Raw genomic sequence first — 18,919 nt, forward strand, 5'->3', positions numbered from 1 at the left:
AGAAATAATAATTTTATAAAAAATGAACAAATATTTGAACATGTGGCTGTGACAAAAATAATATAAACATAACAACTGATAAAAATATAATACTTTAAGAAAAAAAGATGGTTACCTATAAATTGCATGAAAATGATAAAACATGTATTTCGAATTATTTAAAATAAAATACTCAAAAAGTGTTAATTTTAAAACTATCAGATCAAATTTGGTGTCAATATTTATGTTCCCATCATGTCAAATAAAAAAATAATTATATATAAAAAAGGAAAAATAATTTAAACTATACTCAAAAGTTATGAAATTATCAAGAATAAAACTAAAGGGTATGAGTAGTTATTATTTATAAATATTAAATTAGAAAACTTAAAATATTAAAAGTTATATTTGTCATTTTATAATAAGAAAAAGGGCACAAGAAATTCTCGACGAAAAACATGTCAAATAACTTGAGCATAAATTTAACTACCTTAACGTGCTCTTAATAACAACAATTACATGGATAATGAAAAAATCAAGCTAAAAAGATATCAAAAAAATATAAAATAAATAAATAAAGGAAGAAGTAATACAATACAAACATCATTTTTACAACTTTCATTATAAAAAAATATGAATTCAATAAATCGATTCATCAATTCATAACTCTTCGAACTCTTATCGTTATCGGTATTCATTTCACAAACCGATCTTCATTGAAGAATTTTATTCTTCAAGATTAAAAACATAAATATAGTACTACATGAGATACACACACGCATACGCGCGCGGGCATACATACACACATATATATACACTTCAAATATGATATAAATAATAGAATGATCATATTTATAAAGATAAAATAATGGAATATGATAAGGTATTTTAAATTTTAAATTAAATATTTAGGAGTTATGAATATGAAAAGTATAAGTTATGAATATTATTAAGAGTGAATATGAAATAAATGAGTTGTGAATGTAAAATTTTTAAGAAAGAAAATAAAGAAAGAATAAAAACAAAATAAAGAAGAGAGAAAATGGTGCTTAATGTCTATAGTCACGTGGAAACTATTTCATGAGAATGTATATCAACCTTTGTTGTTTAAGGGCCCGTTTGGATGAGCTTAATAAAAGCAGCTTTAAAAAAGTACTTTTAAAAGTGCTGAAACTTATTTTTAAAATAAGCAGTTAAGCGTTTGGATAAAAGTGCTGAAGTTGTTATGTCAAACGTGAAAAGGGAAAAATGGAAGAAAGAAATGTTAGGGTTATATGGGTAATTTGGAGATTGTATAAAAATATTAAGAGCAAAAAGATAAAAATGTGGTCAACTTAAAACAGCTTATAAGCTAAAAAAAAAAAAGCACCCCTACCCCAGCTTTTAACTTTTGGCTTAAAATAAGTTTTTTTTAACTTAAAATAAGTTATTTTAAGTATTGCCAAACAGTTAAATAAGTCAAAAATCAGCTTTTAAGTCAGTTTGACCAGCTTTTAAGCTGAGCCAAACAGGCTCTAAATGAATCTCAAGAAATAGTTTTAGATTCTAATAAATTATACAAATAGAAAAAAATAAGAAAATGTCAAAGATTTGAATTAAAAAATTAATGTAATTGGAATTATTTTAACAATCATACTAATTTATTGTGTATAAGTTATTATATAAATTATTACTCACTCCGTTTAAAAAAGAATATCTTAGTTTGACTTGGAACAGAGTTTAAGAAAAGAAAGAAGACTTTTTAATCTAGTTGTTCTAAATTAAAGTTATGCCAAATGTACCAAGATGCCCTTTAATCTTGTGGTCTTAAACATGCCACGTGGAGTTAAAATTAAAGTGTTGCAAAAAAAGGAAAGAGATCATTCTTTTTTAAACAAACTAAAAAAGAAATAGAGACATTCTTTTTGAAACGGATGAAGTATATTTTATTAATATAGAATTGAGAAGTCACTCCAAATTCAATGCTCCTCCTTTCTTAATTAGATTCAATTATTCTACTTTAATTAAAAAAAATAGGGCAAAATAAAGAAAAATATCAAAAATAAAAGATAAAAAAAAGATAAATATAAATATTTGTTAATCTTAAAATTTGTTATTTTTTATAAAATTCAAGAGCGAGGTAAATGTTTTTATTCTATTGTTAAAAATAATAATAACATGACATGACATAACATTTCATTAGGAGTGAAGTTTACATTTTGAGGAAAATAGAAATAACTCGATAATATTATGGTACTAAAAGAAATAAAATTGATTACAAAATTTTTTTTCAAAAATGAATGATTATCTAAGAAGTTTGCTGCCAAATTTCTTTTACGTCGCAATTTAATACTTTATCCATTCCATATTAATTGTGTTAGTGTGTGTATATATGTATATTAAATATTAAAAAGCAAGTGATATTAAAAAAGGAAGAAGAATGAAAGAATAAACAATAATGAAAAATCAAAAAAATTGGAAGAATAAACTATCATCAATGCTTCTTGGATAGTGTTTTTGATTGAGAAAAAATTCTTGTTCAGTGTAATTTTTTGAAACCATCTATTGATTTAAAACTATTTTCTTTTAGTAATTTTACTTTAAGGGCAGGATACAACAGAAAATGAATTTACTCATTCACCCTGCAAATTTCGACATTACTTAAAATTAACTGCTCATGCCATATCGGGCCAAAAAAGTGAATATTAATTTGACCTTGTGATGACTTTGTGAAAGAGTATAATTAGGTGGCGGCTTTATGCAATGCAGAATCAAATGTTTTGTATGAATCCCTCTTACACACTGACACAAGCTCATTCTCCCTCTCTTGGCCATTCCATCACGATGACTTCCTTCTCCGCTAAAGTTCAAACTGTTTCCATACCATATACCCAACTAAAGGTGACCTTTTCTTTCATGGAGTTCCCTTTCTTCATTTTTGCTATTCAATTTTGTCTTATTTTTGTCACTTGATTGATTGTGGATCAAATAGGACAAAAATGCTGATTTATCCGCAAAAATTGAACAAGGTTTTGGCCCAAATGGTCTTGGAATTCTATCCATATCCGAGGTAACTTTTCACCTCTCCAATATTCACTTTAACCTTACCTTTTTTCTGCTATTGTTTTATCGTTTATTGATGCCTTGATTCACTTGCAAATTTGACTATAGTAAAATACTTCATTGGTTTGAATTCAATTGTTTGTTCTTTTGTTCAACTGTTTACAGAAATTAAGTAATGTGTTTGTCCTTCACTACCTTTTAAATTCATTATCTATATACATACCCACTACCCACACATTCTTACATATGCCTGCTCTTTGTCAGCAAATATATATACTTTTTAACAAGAGAGAGTTGCTCGGATGGTAAGCACCCCTTCTTTCAAACCCGAAGATTGTGAGTTCGAGTCACCAAGGGAGCAAAAAGGATGGGAGCCCCTAGGGAGGGGTTATCAAGTTGTTAGTGTGGGAGCTGTTTAGTCCCTAAATTGGGAACTCAAACCCTTCAAAGGTTTGTTAACATATGTATCAAACCTGATGCATCTGTTGCTATTTTGCATTAAAAGGGAAAGGATAAACTAACTAGTTGGTAAATGTAAGAGAGTTAATATCAGAAACATAATTAGCACAGTAAGATGGATCCAGCCTAGACAGATTCAAAATCTGAATATCGTAAGGTCTGGACATCTTGAGAAGTTGGTTGAAGTCTCATAATTCCCAGCCTTGAAGTTACTGAAGAGTATTGATCATAAGAAAAGCGTATTGTATCTGTTTCATGTTGACGACATGACTGTGAATTTACTCTTCTTCATACCTCTTTTGTTTTGACTATATTCTCTAGGTTCCTGGTTATTCACTGTGGCGACAGAATCTTCTCCAGCTTGGTCCCAGGTACAGAATTTCAGACATGAAATATTTCTCTATTTCAAAGATAGGTAGATGCATGAAATTGTATGTGTATAGGAAAATATTAGCGAACTGTTCATATAATCAACGTCTTTTCCTCAAAAGGTTAGCCAACCTTCGTGAAGATGTGAAGAGGGAGATTGAAGATCCTAAAAGCAGGTGAGCCATAATCTAATGCTTTATTTTTGTTTCTTTGATCCTGAATATCACCAGCTTCTTGCAATCTATTTAGAACTGCAACCATTTCTTTTTTTTTTTTTTAGATATGGTTATGCAGTTATGCTTATGTACGTCCATGTATTCTCTTTGACCCACATCTTTGACAAATTTTGGCAATGATGTTTAGGTACAACTTTGGATGGAGTCATGGAAAAGAAAAGCTTGAATCTGGAAAGCTAGGTAGGAGTTTGCCTACTAAAATTTGACTGAGTTGTTGTTTCATTCAGCAAATAGTCTAGCACACTATATTACTCAAACTAACAAGGTGTGATTTCTAATGAAGATGAAATCATCATTTATTTAGTAAGAGACTATAAGGGGTCATTTGCAGGTCACCAGCATCTCCTTAATGCTGAAGAATACACCATTACAATTTTCAAAAAAAAAAAAGGGGTCATTTGGTAGAGTGTATAAGAATAATGTTGTATAAGGTGGACTATTAGTAATGCTGATATTCGTTATGCGGACATTATTTCGTATAACATCGTTTGGTTTGATGCATTAGAAATAACAAGTCTTGTATAACTTCTATGAAAAATGTTTGTTTACCAAAATACCCCACATTCTTTAGCTTTGGAAAATGGTAAATGTCTCGAGAGGAATTTGAGGGATAGTTATGTCATTAATCAATTTAATGCATGTCTTGAAACCCTTTGTATTACTAATACATGAAAATTCATGGTATTAGTAATACAAACCTGAATACACTATAGAGTGTACATAGGCTAAAAGTATGTACCAAACAAGATACAAATAATAGACAAAGCTAATGCATGCATTTTTTTCTAATACACTGAACCAAATGACCCCTATAACTAGAAAAGCGCCAAGTATAGATTGGTGTTTTAAGTGCAATATGCAATTCAAGCATGCTTTAGTAAAGAAGGGGCTGGTGAAAAATATAAATAATATCATGTGAATTAAACACAATTGCATAAATATAAATAAAATTATATGGACCAAGAAAGAAAAGGATGAAATTAAGTGAAATATATGGAGTTTACTATGTTAATGATATTCAAATCATTTTGAAATTGTTATTACTACAATATTAAGTTTCTATTTGGATTAGCTTGTACAAAATCTTATATTATATTCCTACTAACATGTTAATCTTAATTGTCCATGTTGCTTTTACCAACTTTATTTATTTTTCGGTGTTGGCCTTAAAACATGGAACTAATGGCAATTGAGGCACATACTTTGATGTTTGAACTAGAGTACTACCTTTGTGAGGAAAAGCATTAACCTGCGCTGCACCTAGCTTCTGGAGTGGGCCTCAAGTGATCCTTTAACGACATTGGAACTTACAAAGATCCACAAAATTCAGCAGTTTAAATTATAATATCAACTAAATCTATAATGGGAATGATTGGTAAAACTGATATCTAAAGCTACTTGTAGATGTCCTCTTCTCCATGATGTTATTATATAACCCACTGGTTCTATGTTCCCCTTGACTAGGAGGTCTCACTAATCATCCAAAAGGACATATGAAAAGCCTTCACCTACGACGGGCTATAGGAGACAGATTCTAGCTTCCGAAATCCGGTTGAAATGGATTGCTAAGTTGTTTTATGGTCAAACTAGAAGTACCCATGTCACTGAATAACCCCTAATAACAATGAATATCATCTAACAAGTGACAAGTAACTTATCAAACTAAAAACTGGAGGTGTAGGAAGGCAATTAGAGAATTTGGTATGACAATGCTTAACCAATGATCACAAACTGTTGTTCCAACACAATGGACATGCCAGAAATTTTGGTATGATTCTACCAGGTTTCCATTCCATGAGAAATTTAATTGAAAGTTGTCAGGAAATGTGAGAACAGTGCCATTTTGCACTTTATTCCCTTTATTTTCATAGTTCTCTGTGTCTTTATGTAAGTTGTAACCTTTGATGTCTTTGGTGTTCAAAGTAAAAAAATGGAGCATTCTCTGCATATTTGTTTGAACACAAAGTTAAGAAACTCATAAATTTGTCTTCTGTTGCTGGTGGGAGGTGACACATATCTCATGGAATTAGTCGAGATGCGCAAAAGTTGGCCCAGACAACACGGTCCTAAAAAAGAACTCATAAATTCGTCTTACTTATTCAAGTTGCCATGTGAGTGTAATCGTTAATTTTGGGGTTAGATTAAAAGAACATGAGATTAACAAGTCAATTGGGACAAAGAAGTTTGAATAAACTATTGCTGCACAATGGTTGCATTTAGGGTGCTGCAAATTTGTTGTAATACATCTAGAAAAAGTTACCCACCCTCATTGATTACAAAGAGATTGCTTCACAAAGTAAAATAGAGAATTCTCTGCATATTTGTTTGAACACAAAGTTAAGAAACTCAAAAGTTTACCTTTGTCAAAAAAAAAAAAAAATTTCTTTGTCAAAAAAGAAACTCAAAAGTTTACTTATTCAAGTTGCATATGATTATAATTGTTGCTTTTGGGGTTAGATTATACAAAAAAGGGTTAAAAATACCCTTAAACTATGTGCAATGAACAAAAATGCCCTTAGTTGATAGTTTGGTCCAAAATGCCTTTGCCTTCAATAGTTCGGTCTGAAAATGCCCTTATTGTTACTTAATGGGTCAAAAATGCCCCCTTTTCATATAGATAAACTATTTCTTTTTAGACACATTCTTTTCCTAGTATTGATCTTTTTAGATGGAAAATGTTTGTTCTACTTCAATTTGAAAAATGTTAAGAAATAATTTTTTTTTCTATTTTGTTACAAAAATTTAATTGTTATATAAATGAAATTAATGACGGGTTACTATGATTTTATATATATGACCTATATTATCAGTTAAAAGGTACATGAAGTTATTCTATTTTAATTGTTATGATAGGATTAGGAAGAAAAAAAAGATTATTTCATTCTTATTTATTTTAGTTAAAGTGATTTTAAAATAAAAGAAACAAAAATATGATTTTTTTAAAGTAATATTTTGATTGGAATGCGGCTAATAGTAACCCCATCATTAATTTACATTTAGATAACGGTAAAAGTTTGTAACAATTGTTTTTTCATTTCTTAATATTTTTTTACAAATTAAAGTTGGTTAAACAATTTTCTCATTACAAAAGTAATCATTGGGAAGAAAATGTGTTTTAAAAGAAAAGAAATACCCCTCCGTTTCACAACGAATGGTCTAGTTTGACTTGACACGGAGTTTAAGAAAATAAAGAAGACTTTTGATTATGTGGTCCTAAATTAAAGTTATGTCAAATGTACAATATTACCCTTTAATCTTGTGGTCTTAAACATGTCATGTGAAAAGTTGTTACCAAAAAAAAGAAAGAGGTCATTCTTTTTGAAACAGACTAAAAAGGAAAGGAGGTCATTCTTTTTGAAATGGAGGGAGTAATATATTTATTTGAAAAGGGACATTTTTGACCCATTAAGTAACAAACTAACAATATGGACATTTTGGAATCAAACTATTGAAGGCAAGGGAACTTTTGGACCAAACTATCAACTACGGACATTTTTGTTTCTTTCACATAGTTTAAAGGCATTTTGGTCTTTTTCCATGGATTATAAGAACATGGTATTAACAATTCAATTTTGCATGTTGAAAATACTTTGAAAAAACTATTCCTGCACAATGGTTATATTTAGGGTGCAACAGATTTGCTGTGATGCATCTAGACAAAGTTACCCACCCACATTTATTACAAAGACATTTCTTCATCTTCATTATTCTCAGTTTCTCACGATGCCTAGTCCAAACCCATGAGCACCCATCATGGTTTGAAAGGGACCTACTATTGAACTAGAGAATTGACAGTTACTAATAAGCTATTTGTCTACCATAACATTGATATCTCTTTATTGTATATTATGTGTGCAAGTATCTCTTGGTTTCACTTATATAACTTTTCCTCAAACATGCAAATTGCTGTCGTTTAAATATATCATTCTAACGGATTTTAAATGTGTCATGGTTGTGCCTGTGCAGATTTGCTAAAAGGATCTTTCTATGCAAATCCAATATTAGATGTACCTACGACAGAGCAATCCCTCATTGAACGGTAAGTTTTTCACTGCTTCATTGGTAAAGAACTGAGTGAACATAGTGTAGAATTGATAGCTGAAGTGAAGTCTAAGTCACACTACTTAGGAAAAGAAAGATGAGCTGTAGTTGCTATTCTCTCCTTTTCACTATATTTGTCATAGTTTGACTTGGCGTAGAGTTTAATAAAAGAAATAGAGACTTTTGAAACTTGTGCTTAACTATGCCATGACATTCGTGTGGCTATAGTACTTTTGAAATTCGTAGTCTTTATACATGTCATAGCATTTGTATGGCTATAAAAGCTTCTCATTAAGAAAGTATAGGACTATGTCATTCTTTTTGGAATAGACTAATAAGAAAATAATGCCAAATACAGTGATATGGCGGGACTACTTTTTATGCTTTTACTTTTGAATTGAGATAAACTGCATATGCATGCTTAATTTTCATGCAGCTAAATTTTAGTTGTTTTGAAGGTATCCATCATATTGTGGGTCAAATATATGGCCTCATAAGGCTCTGCCAGAACTTGAAACAGGTACATACTAACTAACACGATTTTTTTTTTCTTAGTTGGTGGGTTAAAGCTTGTTCATAACTCTGATTAGATACCAAGTAGATGTTTTGTCCTATAATGTCCTGGTATCAATAAGAAATCTGATTACAGGGGAAGCTTGTGAATGCTACAAGTTATCTTTATTTTACTTAGAGGGAAAAGAAAATATTGTTGTACAAGTGGAGAAGTGGATAATATGTAAACTGTTATGGTTATGTAACATTTGGTAAGCAATTTTGTCCTTTTAGGAAGGGCAATTATTTGGGATAACATGAACATAAATAGGTTTATACAATCCTATTAGAATAGGAATAGATTTATACATACAAATAGAAATAGGAATAGTAAATAGTATCCTACTTGGTAAAGGATTTTATTCCAGTGTCTATAAATAGGGTCTCAATGTAATAATGTAGATGCGACAACAATTCAATAATATTCCCTTCCTATATTTCTCACATGGTATCAGAGCTTCTACGGTCTTGGTTAAAAATCAAAGAGCTTCCGCTACTGGCGGGTGACACCCATATATGCTCTGCTCGTCTGGCCAATGATTATATTAGTAAAAGCTGGGTCACCATGTTTCTTCCATGTGACTATTTTCTCATACTTGATTTGTGTAGCACCGTGCCATCATTATGGTGACTACTTTCTAATATCTAATTCTTGTAGCACCGTGCCATCTTTTTGATGACTATCTTTTCATATTTAATTTTTGTAGCACTGTGCCATCATTCCAATGACTATTTTTTCATATATAATTTGTGTAGCTCTGTGCCATCCTTTCGGTGACTACCTTTTTTTGCATATTTGATTTGCATAGTACCGTGCATATCTCCGGACTACTTTTCATATTTAATTTGCGTAGGACCGTGGATTTTTTCGAACTACTTTCTCATGTCAGAGTTGCATATCACCATGTGTCTTTTCGGTGACTCAGATTTGATTTGCATAGTTCCATTCATCTTTCCACTGACTCCTCAAATCTGATATGCGTAGGGTTGTGCCATCATTTCGACCCAACCCATATAGTTTCTCTTTACTAGTAGGATCGTGCCATCATTTTTTTTAAATTTTTTTAATTTTTTTAATCATGCCATCATTCTGACCCTACCCATAATATTTCTCTTTTTCAATATGGTCGTGCCATCAATCTGACCTCTCCTATATAATCTCTATTTTCTAGTTGGGTTGTGCTATCAATCCGACCTCTCCTATATAATTTTTATTTTATAGTTGGGTCGTGCCATCATTTCGACTCTACCCATATAATTTTATTTCTTAGTTGTGACCACTTTCAGCCATCAAATCTAATAATCCGGCGTATGAGCATGTTCCGACCAATTTTTCGATGACTTTCTTGTTTAATATTGACTCATCTATTGATTCCAACGTGATCCATATACTTGATACTAGATTTTGAGCACTTCTTTGCTCAGAGGGAGTTTAGTAGCCTTATATATTGATTACGTAAGTCACTCTATGGTCTGAAACACTCTTTACAAGCTTGGTTTGGAAAGTTTAACACTGTAATTCTATCACTCAGAGTTCTATCAGCATTATTTATCAAATTCAATTTCATTAGAAGACCAAACACATTGAGATTGATTGACATTATGCGTCAAATCTAATATTTCATGAAAAGACTAAGCAAATTGAGATTGACTCTCAATTTTGTGAAGTCGAGTGATCAACTTGCAAATATCTCACCAAGCTCCTCATCTGTCCTCGTATTAATTACATTTGTAATAAGTTAGGTTCATGAATTGTATGGCCTAGCTTGAGGGGGATTGTTAGAACATGAATAGGTTTATACAATCCTATTTAGAATAGGTATAGCAATACAAATAGAAATAAGAATAGTAAATAGTATCCTACTTGGTAAAGGATTGTATTCTAGTGTCTATAAATAGGGTCTCAATGTAATATTGCAGACACGACAACAAAATCAATAATATTCTTTTCCTATATTTCTCGCAAAAGATAAGTCATCATGCAGTTTTTTATGGTTGAATGCATACTTAGCCGCTAATACTTGTTTGGATTTTTCATTTAGACATCTGAACTAAGGTTTGTACCTATTTAGTACCTGAACCCAAGCCAAAATATGTCTATTAGACATAATTCGTTGATGTGGCACTACGCTTGTAACATTAAGCGTGTGATACACTTTTTTTCCCACTTCCCCTTCTCTCTCTTACCACCATATGCACCGCCATCCTTGACACCCTATTGGCACCACCGCCTCCCTTCTCCTCTCTCTCCCCCCGCGATTGTCACTGCCATCCTCCGTTACTGGAACCACAACTTTTCCTTCCCCTATACCTTCTCTCTAGAGCGTATTAAACAAGTCTGGATGTATTAAGTCTCTCCTAAAAATCTGATTCGTTCAGATCTTTTCAGATCCATTAAGAGGCTTTCTTAAAAAAGAAACAGATGGACTTAATAGTCTTAATAGGCTTAATCTGAATGATTAATTGGGGTGTGAGAATTTGGGAATTTCAAAGAGTGGACTTTTGGTCATCGCTATTTCATTTTTTTCTTTTTGGGCATGGGGATGTGATGTTTAATTGGGGTGTGAGAATTTGGGAATTTCAAAAGAGTGTATGAGAAGAAGAAGAATCACAAATGTTTTGTCTTTAAAAGCAACTTATATACTCATATAACCTGATGCTAGATATCAAATATTAATAAGGACAGTACAAATTCATATCATGTTGCCTGCTGCCTTGTTTTAGAATGCTGAAACAATTCTGTGCCTCTGCAATATTCTCCTTCTATTATACATCAGTAATATTAATATATACCAATTTTAAAAAGATGTGGTAGTTGGAAATGGTAAAATATTCTTTTGTTCATGATATTACCATTGCGGAGTTTTTCAACATTTATGTCTTACTTTGCAGCCTTTAAAACTCTTGGAAAGCTGATACTGGATGTGGGATTACTCTTGGCGTATCACTGTGATCGCTATGGTGCGTCTTTTGTGTTATGTCTGTACCATCTATTTTATTTCCATGGTTCTGATATGGGTATTCAATAGCATTCCTACACACAGTCACATAACCAACTTAAATCCAAAGCCCATTAATGATACACAATTCCAAATTTAAATGGAAAATTCAAGTTCAAGATACCTTTAAAATTTCAATATAGGTTGTACTACTCTAGAGGCCTCCAAGAATTGGCTTGAGATCTCAATTCATCTATTGCTTTCTGTAGTTGACTGCAAATAATTGCAACAGGATCTTGACACTACTTATATCAAATAGACCAACACCAACAACTATTCGACCTTCCGTTGTAAAACCATAATCCAATGGAAAAGAATTGTGTATTGATAAGAAATATAAGCTGGGTTGAAGACACGATGGATTACGCGTTTCAGCAGTTAGGTTCTTGACTCCCAAAATTAAAAACGGGGTTCTTTGCCATTTCTACTGGCCTCTATCACGAGAGAAATTATTGAAATTTAAAAAATTTACAGTGGGATAAATTAAAAAGAAATTAGAATTTCAAAATTCAGAAATCTATTTTATTACAAAAGTAGTTAGCTATGTCCTATGTCCATTCTTTTAGCAATGTTAAGTGGCCAATTGTGAGGCTGCCACTTGGCTTAATATGGAGGATACTTTCCGTCATTTTAATAATGTACAAATTTGATTGTTTTTTTCTTTATTGATGCCAAAACCAGTTTCTTCACTTTCTGTCTTTCTTCGTGCTGGTTCATGTACTGGCTTCTTTAAACAAAGTAATGATAAAAGATGTTTGGTTTCCTTGACATGCTGTAAATGTGTACTTAGTCTTTATTTTGACATTGATTCCTCCTGCAACAGATATGAGGAACAGTTTTCTTGAGTTCCTCATTTGGAACCTCAGTAAAATCATTATGGTTGTAATTGAGCTTTGTTAACAGAATTGCAATAGTCACCCTGATGGTCTAGATTTTGATATGTTTCTACTGTCAAACCACTTTTTCATTTTAAAAAAGAAAGTGCTTTTGCTTCCTTATTTTTGTTATGCTTTCTTTTTGTATGAACATTATTGTAGCTTAAGGTGATGAGTAATAATCACATCAGTTTAGTTGCTCAATGCAAATAATGCAGCATCCAGAGAGATGGTGATGCTTGAGGGTGAAGGCCTTGAACAAACACTTGTTCATTCTAGATGTCATAAAGGTCGTCTGCTTTACTATTTTCCAGCTCATCATAGGTAATGGTCTTTCCCTCTCTATGATTATTCTTTTGGGAAAAATAAGAGAAGGGAGGCATTGAGTGAAAAGCTCAACTTGATTATTTCCTCAAGTCATTCTAATACTCACTCTCAAGTTGATGCATATCAGTCATGTGAGACAATGGAACCCTATTTATAGTTTTATACACAGTACATTACAATCATTTTCCACATTTGATAATATATACCAATTCTATTGCTATTTCTATTTCTATTGTAACACTCCCCCTCAAACTGGTGCATACAAGCCATATGATCAAACTTGTTGCTTATGTAATTAGTATGAGAGACTTGGTGAAAATATTTGTAAGTTGATTACTTGATTTCACAAAAATTGTAACAATATTTATGCGAATTATCTTTTCTCTAACAAAGTGGCAGTCAATCTCAGTTTGCGTAAAACCTGCTGGCCACACGACTAAAAACTGTGTATTTTTATGAACATTTTTATTAAAGTAACTTTTCATAAAAGTGCTTTTGAAAAAAAACAATTTGTGTTTGACGAATTCATTTGAAAAGTTTTTTATAAGCTGATTGTGTTTTACTAATCTTTTTTAAAAGTACTTTTGAGAGTCCAGTTATGAATATGGACAATTTTCAATGCACTTCTATTATTAAGATTATTTTCTAGAGAGAAATTATTTTAATTATCTATTATAAAAAAATTAATTGATTTTATCTTTATTTAATCAAAAAAGTACATATTACAAATTTCCAACCAATATTGTTCATAGATAAATCAAAGAAAATATTAAATATTGATATAATATTTAACATGATGATTTAAATATAATTAAAAACATCAAGACAAATAAATTAAAAAATCATTCCACAAATTATAACATAAAATTAAATAACGAATCTATAGTGTAAAAATGAAAATAAAATTCTTAGATGGAAACTTATGAGATATACTATAATTAACAAGGGATATATTGTATATAAGTATAAATGATAGGGGTCCTTTTGTTTTGGAAAAAACAATTTTTTTTTGATTCTGTTTTTTTTTTAAGTAGAAACTTTTAGCTTCTTCCCAACCTTAGAAAAACTGCTTCTGCTTTTATTTAAAGCCGTTCTACTTATTGGTCAAGCACTTTAATTTTTCAAAAAAAGTGCCTTTGGACTGTTAACCACCATGCCAAATAGGCTCTTAGTCCTCATGAAATACCGAATTTGATGCGATATGAAGGACCTCTTGGTTATCACACATATTTCCATCTATTGATTTCTCCAAAAACTGTTGAATCCAAACTAGCTCATAGGTTGCTACAATTGTTGCTTGATATTTTGCACCTACATAAGATTGATCAACCACACTCTATATCTTAAGTTTATTGGACAACAAATTACCTCCTACGAAAACAAAATTTTCGGATGTAGAACGTCTATCAAAAGGTTATCTTGCCAATCAAGGTCTTTATCCAATGATCCTTTTTTTTTGATACAGTTAAAGTTCTTCTGTTTATCCAACATGGTTCATGGCCTCAATCGTCGATTTTCATAGTGTGTTTATTTGTATCGTATGAAAATGGATTTCTCAAATATGATAAGTCAAGAAGTTTCAGCTACTTAGGGATCAGATTAGAACCCTTTTAACTCTTGGATTACTAGAAAACAAGGGATTAGTTTCCTTTTTTGATTTGATATGAATAACACGTGTGGATTCGTTATCTTGTAAATTTGCATGCTATTCAGATGAGTAAAACATACTCCTCCGATACCAAAATTTACAACCTTATTATTTCTAATATTTGGAACTGGTATTGATTCTGTTATGTAATGGTCTATATCTTGTTGAACATATGTCTACAATACTGGTAAGCAACCTAAGGAAACAAAGATATATCAAGATACAGGGGAAATAATCAAGTTAAAGACATCCATACAATCCTATCTGATTGTGAACACCCTAACATTCTTGTTTCCGGTAGTTGCTTTCATTTACTTCCGGTCACCCTTTCGATGCTATGCCATTGTGGTGGCACGGGAACCGCCGAATGGGGGCAGTTTTCATCTCATCGCTGGCGTATGGAAGACTAGTGCGAAATATCCTTTAATTATGGATATGGAAGAAATCTTCTTTTTCATTTTTTTAGTAACAAAATAAAAGAAAAGTAGGACCAAACTGCCGCTTTTATTTTAAAGGGAAAGAGGAAGCCCCTGACGTCAACTTCTTTGATGTGCCAAACAACTCCGTCGATAAGAGCTCTTAGGAGTCGTCACTGTTCTAGAAGAGGAAGCGTAGCTGGCACGTTGAACCATGTCTGTCAACGGTGAAAGATAGCTCTAAAGTGAGGGCCCCGGAGATAGTATTTCTCAACTGTCGATCGACGTGACAATCATGCCCAATTGGTGCTCAACAGAAGGGTTCCAAACCTCTAAAAGGCGAGGGAGATTTAACGCTACGCCCTTCCCTTAGAGCCTCCCTCTAGGCGCGGCTCACAACCAAAGGATGCACGTGGTGAAGTTGCTTTCCTTCATAGCAGCAAAGGAGAACGCGATATTGATTCAGTCGGAGGTATACTACTTTTCTGATCAAATCAACCCACTACTCAAGCGGCGTGACTCACTGTCATTGGAATCCGACTTCCTTGTGACCCGCTTACTTGCTTATGTTGTACCTTTTCCTTTGCTAACTCCGCCTGTATTTGAGCGTGCCTATCAATTAGTTCCAAGAAAGTGGCCGAGGTATAAATAGAATTTCATTCCAATCTCGATATTATTGGAATTGGTCTCGAAGAAGCGATTGCCCGCGAAAGCCGTAGCCCGGATAGGAGAATTGATAAGGGGAATAGTAATGATGATAGAGATCATACTGAGAAACAGAAGAATTCCATACGGGTACAACTATTATTTGAACGAAGTGCAAAAAATGCGATCTTTGTTGTATAATAGAACAAACATTAATACCTTAATTGAATTCGCGGAGTACAAGGCTTTCTCTGGTTGGGTATTTAGGCTGGTCTCAGTCCATTCAGTCAAGCTAGAAGGCAAACCGATGTAACTCCTAAAGCCTTTGTTGCTTTAGTCAAAGAAGTGCCTTGCAACGGCCAGAGAAAATGCATCTTCCATATCATCATGGCCCTAATTTGAGACTACTAAGGCAGGCGGTGGACTCCGTCGAAGATATATTTCTATATATACACGGTTACGGTTATCTCGGACTGCGTTCCGGAAAAAGCAGCCTACTTGTGGGGTCAGGCTAAGGGAGCTCGCGGGGGCGCCTTACAATAAATACTATCGGGTGTCCCTTGCCCGAGGCTATTTCCGAGGCGGTGGTCGGTTTGGCCGCCTTTAAGTGAAGGGGCGCATCCACCGAAGATGGCAGCGGGAAAGACGGGAGCACGAACGAGGTAACAGCCGAATGGGGGCAGCTTTTATTTCATCGCTGGTGTGTGGAAGACTAGTGCATCCAAGCACAGCGCAGCCAAGAGGGTTCAAGATTGCTTCGCCGAATGGGACGGACATTGATCTTCTCTTCTACAAGGCCTGCTTCCACCTGTGGCCTTCTTCGACCGCCTTGACACCTTAATATCAAGGAACCCCCCTATTCCACAAGTAGGTGGAGACCTGGAGGGTCGGAAACCTTTCTGACTCGCCCTGGCCCGGTTGCCCTACGGGACTGGCGCTTCAAAAGGCGAAACTCTCGGTCGTAGTTTGGCGACCTATCTTCAGTAGGGGCCTTTAGTCTTTTGGTTAGACTGTTTCATTTTTGAATGAAGTTAGACGATACAGCTCTTATTAGTTTAATAGTTTACCCAAGAGTTACTCAATGAATCGGTTGATTGGAATTGCGGGATGGATAGATGTTACAGATGATGAAGGACAACCCTCTCTATATCTCGGTCTCGGTTTAGCATCATATATCGCTGAGCCGTTTTTTGGTTGTAGTGCGGATGTTGGAGCAGCTCCTCTATGCTGTGGGTGTGGAGAAAGACTACTTTTCTATTCGCTTGCCTGCGCGCCTCTACTCATGCAGGAGGCAGGGCCCTATTGATAAATGAAAGAAAGGGTTTATGAGCCCTAGCCCTGTAAGCCCACACCTGTGTAGAGTAGATCGTTCAACACCTGCGGCACAAACCCATTTTGAACCTATTGGTCCTAGTATCATAGGCAATCCGTGATAACTATCACGAAATATTGAATCCTCATTCTAATCTAGGTATTCCTCCACTTCGAGTCGAATAGTAAGTAAATCCGTACCCCAGTCTATTCTTTTCTTCCCCCGTAGCGAAGCGCCAGTAGTTGTAGCTGTGGCCACACAAACCCTTTCGTTCTTATCGCTCCATGCATAACACCCCCTAATAAAAGGATATCCTGTTTCATATATTCCAACAATTCATCCCTCAGATGGAAGAGATTAGACTCATTCACATTATTATGCGGTATGAAACCTTTACGCCTTAATTGGGGGCAGAGATTTAGAGCTAAGTCATCGAGCCGGCCGGGTAAAAGCTTGAGGGAATCCCTCAGACGTGCCCTTGCCCCTCTTCTCTTTTCTCTTCTTTTAGAAGCTGTCCGTGATCGGAACTATCAGATTTGACTACGAAGGAAGGAACTCGAAGTAAAAGGGCACCGTCTTGTGCAAGGCAACGATAGTTGGCCGGGCTCGTTCCTCCTGATAAAATAAAAGGACAGCCGATGTTGAAGCTCCGCTCTCCTTTGGATATCAGGAAGGGCTTAAGAGCTTTATCCATAAGTAATGAGAGGAGACTTTTTGAAAACCCTCATGCCTTCTCCGGAGACAGAGATCTTACTGCTACCTCCGAGTCTGAAAAATAGATGCATACGCGAACACGTCCATACCTTTTGGGCATGGGGACGATGTTCGGCTCAATAAATAATTGAATGTAGAAAGGGGATCCTAAACTAAAAAGGAGTCCATGACCCCCAATCTGATCTCTCTTTTGGTCAAAAGCGGTATAGGCTGTGAATCGAATCTGTCTGTCCTCTAACCGAATTAGCGCATCTTCCTTTCTCTTGCTTTCCCAGGTCTCGCAGGTGTTGCCTGAAAGAGGGGTTGGTAATCTAATCCCTCTTAGTGGTCTTATAGTAGAGTGATTCATAGTTGGTCAGTCCCCCACGGCAGGGCTTCTCGCTTTTCATGAATATGTCTCCCCCTCTGCTTATGTGAGTTTTACCCGCCTTCGCCGGGGTTGGAGCTTCTTCGACCTCTAGCCATGACGCTCCTCCCTTACCTTGGGCTTCAGTAGGTTTCGCCTTTGCACGCTCAACCGCTCCCCTATCCCGCCTGGCCCATTCTAGCGGGGAATAACCTCAATCCGTAGAAGCTGCATCCTCAAGGCTGAGTGATTATGCCGCCCGGTCATCCCTTGCAATGAAATTGGGAAATCTTTCTTGGTTGATTGGTTAAAGAGAGCGCTTTGATAAGACTATTCCGTAGAGAGTGTGGCTAAACACTTTTTCACCTTTCGGCCTTCAAAGGAATGGTCGGAACTGTGATCCCGATTAGATAGTTGCATTCTTCTCCTCTCTCTATTTTGGCCTGCTAGGTGAGCGAAATCGCTCAGGTCAGTGAGGCCTTCACCGGTAACCAAAGTGTATCGTTCCCACAACCTGGGACTACTTTAGGATGACGGACGACCGGCCGTATGGGGTTTACTGCACAAGGCCCCTGCAGAGGAAAGGCTTTATCCCAGCGATAGATTCGAGGCCTGTGATGGACCCTATCTACCCGAGAGGGTAGGCTTCCTGTACCAGGTTCTTGGTTGTCTCGGTTGCTCACTAGAAGGGGGGATTGCATACCTGTCACTCGCTTTGTCTCACTGTGCTATGAATAGCCCTACTTTCGAACCTAGGTTTTGAAAAAGGCTTTCATGTCATCCCCATTTAGGTCCGATTCGGATCCCTCCGTTGTTTCCTTTTCCTATCTTCACTGAAATATGTTTCAATACTACCAACCTGCTCTTTTGACGGGGCAGAGCCGGGTTCGATTTCCTCTAATCACCCTAAAGCACAACTGATCCAAGCTTGCAGGAATCTTGTTCAAAGGGATTGGCAG

At 34.7% G+C, this 18,919-nt stretch overlaps 1 protein-coding gene across 4 annotated transcripts in view; it reads left to right on the forward strand.

The window, feature by feature from the left end:
- The first annotated feature begins 2,690 nt into the window (after positions 1-2,690).
- LOC107015611 overlaps positions 2,691-18,919 on the forward strand; it is a 29,504-nt gene continuing 13,275 nt past the window's right edge. For 2 of the 4 annotated variants that reach the window (XM_015215937.2, XM_015215936.2), the window contains exons 1-9: positions 2,692-2,859; positions 2,951-3,028; positions 3,802-3,851; positions 3,972-4,025; positions 4,213-4,265; positions 8,052-8,124; positions 8,585-8,646; positions 11,571-11,639; positions 12,771-12,876. In XM_015215937.2, coding sequence (XP_015071423.1) covers positions 2,722-2,859; positions 2,951-3,028; positions 3,802-3,851; positions 3,972-4,025; positions 4,213-4,265; positions 8,052-8,124; positions 8,585-8,646; positions 11,571-11,639; positions 12,771-12,876 — 683 coding nt within the window. In that variant the 5' untranslated portion in view covers positions 2,692-2,721. Of the gene's footprint in view, positions 2,860-2,950; positions 3,029-3,801; positions 3,852-3,971; positions 4,026-4,212; positions 4,266-8,051; positions 8,125-8,584; positions 8,647-11,570; positions 11,640-12,770; positions 12,877-18,919 lie in introns of all 4 variants that reach the window. The other 2 variants (XR_001456360.2, XM_015215938.2) reach the window with 2 other exon arrangements.

Source organism: Solanum pennellii, chromosome 4 (assembly GCF_001406875.1).
Source record: "Solanum pennellii chromosome 4, SPENNV200".
Classification (NCBI taxonomy): Eukaryota; Viridiplantae; Streptophyta; class Magnoliopsida; order Solanales; family Solanaceae; genus Solanum; species Solanum pennellii.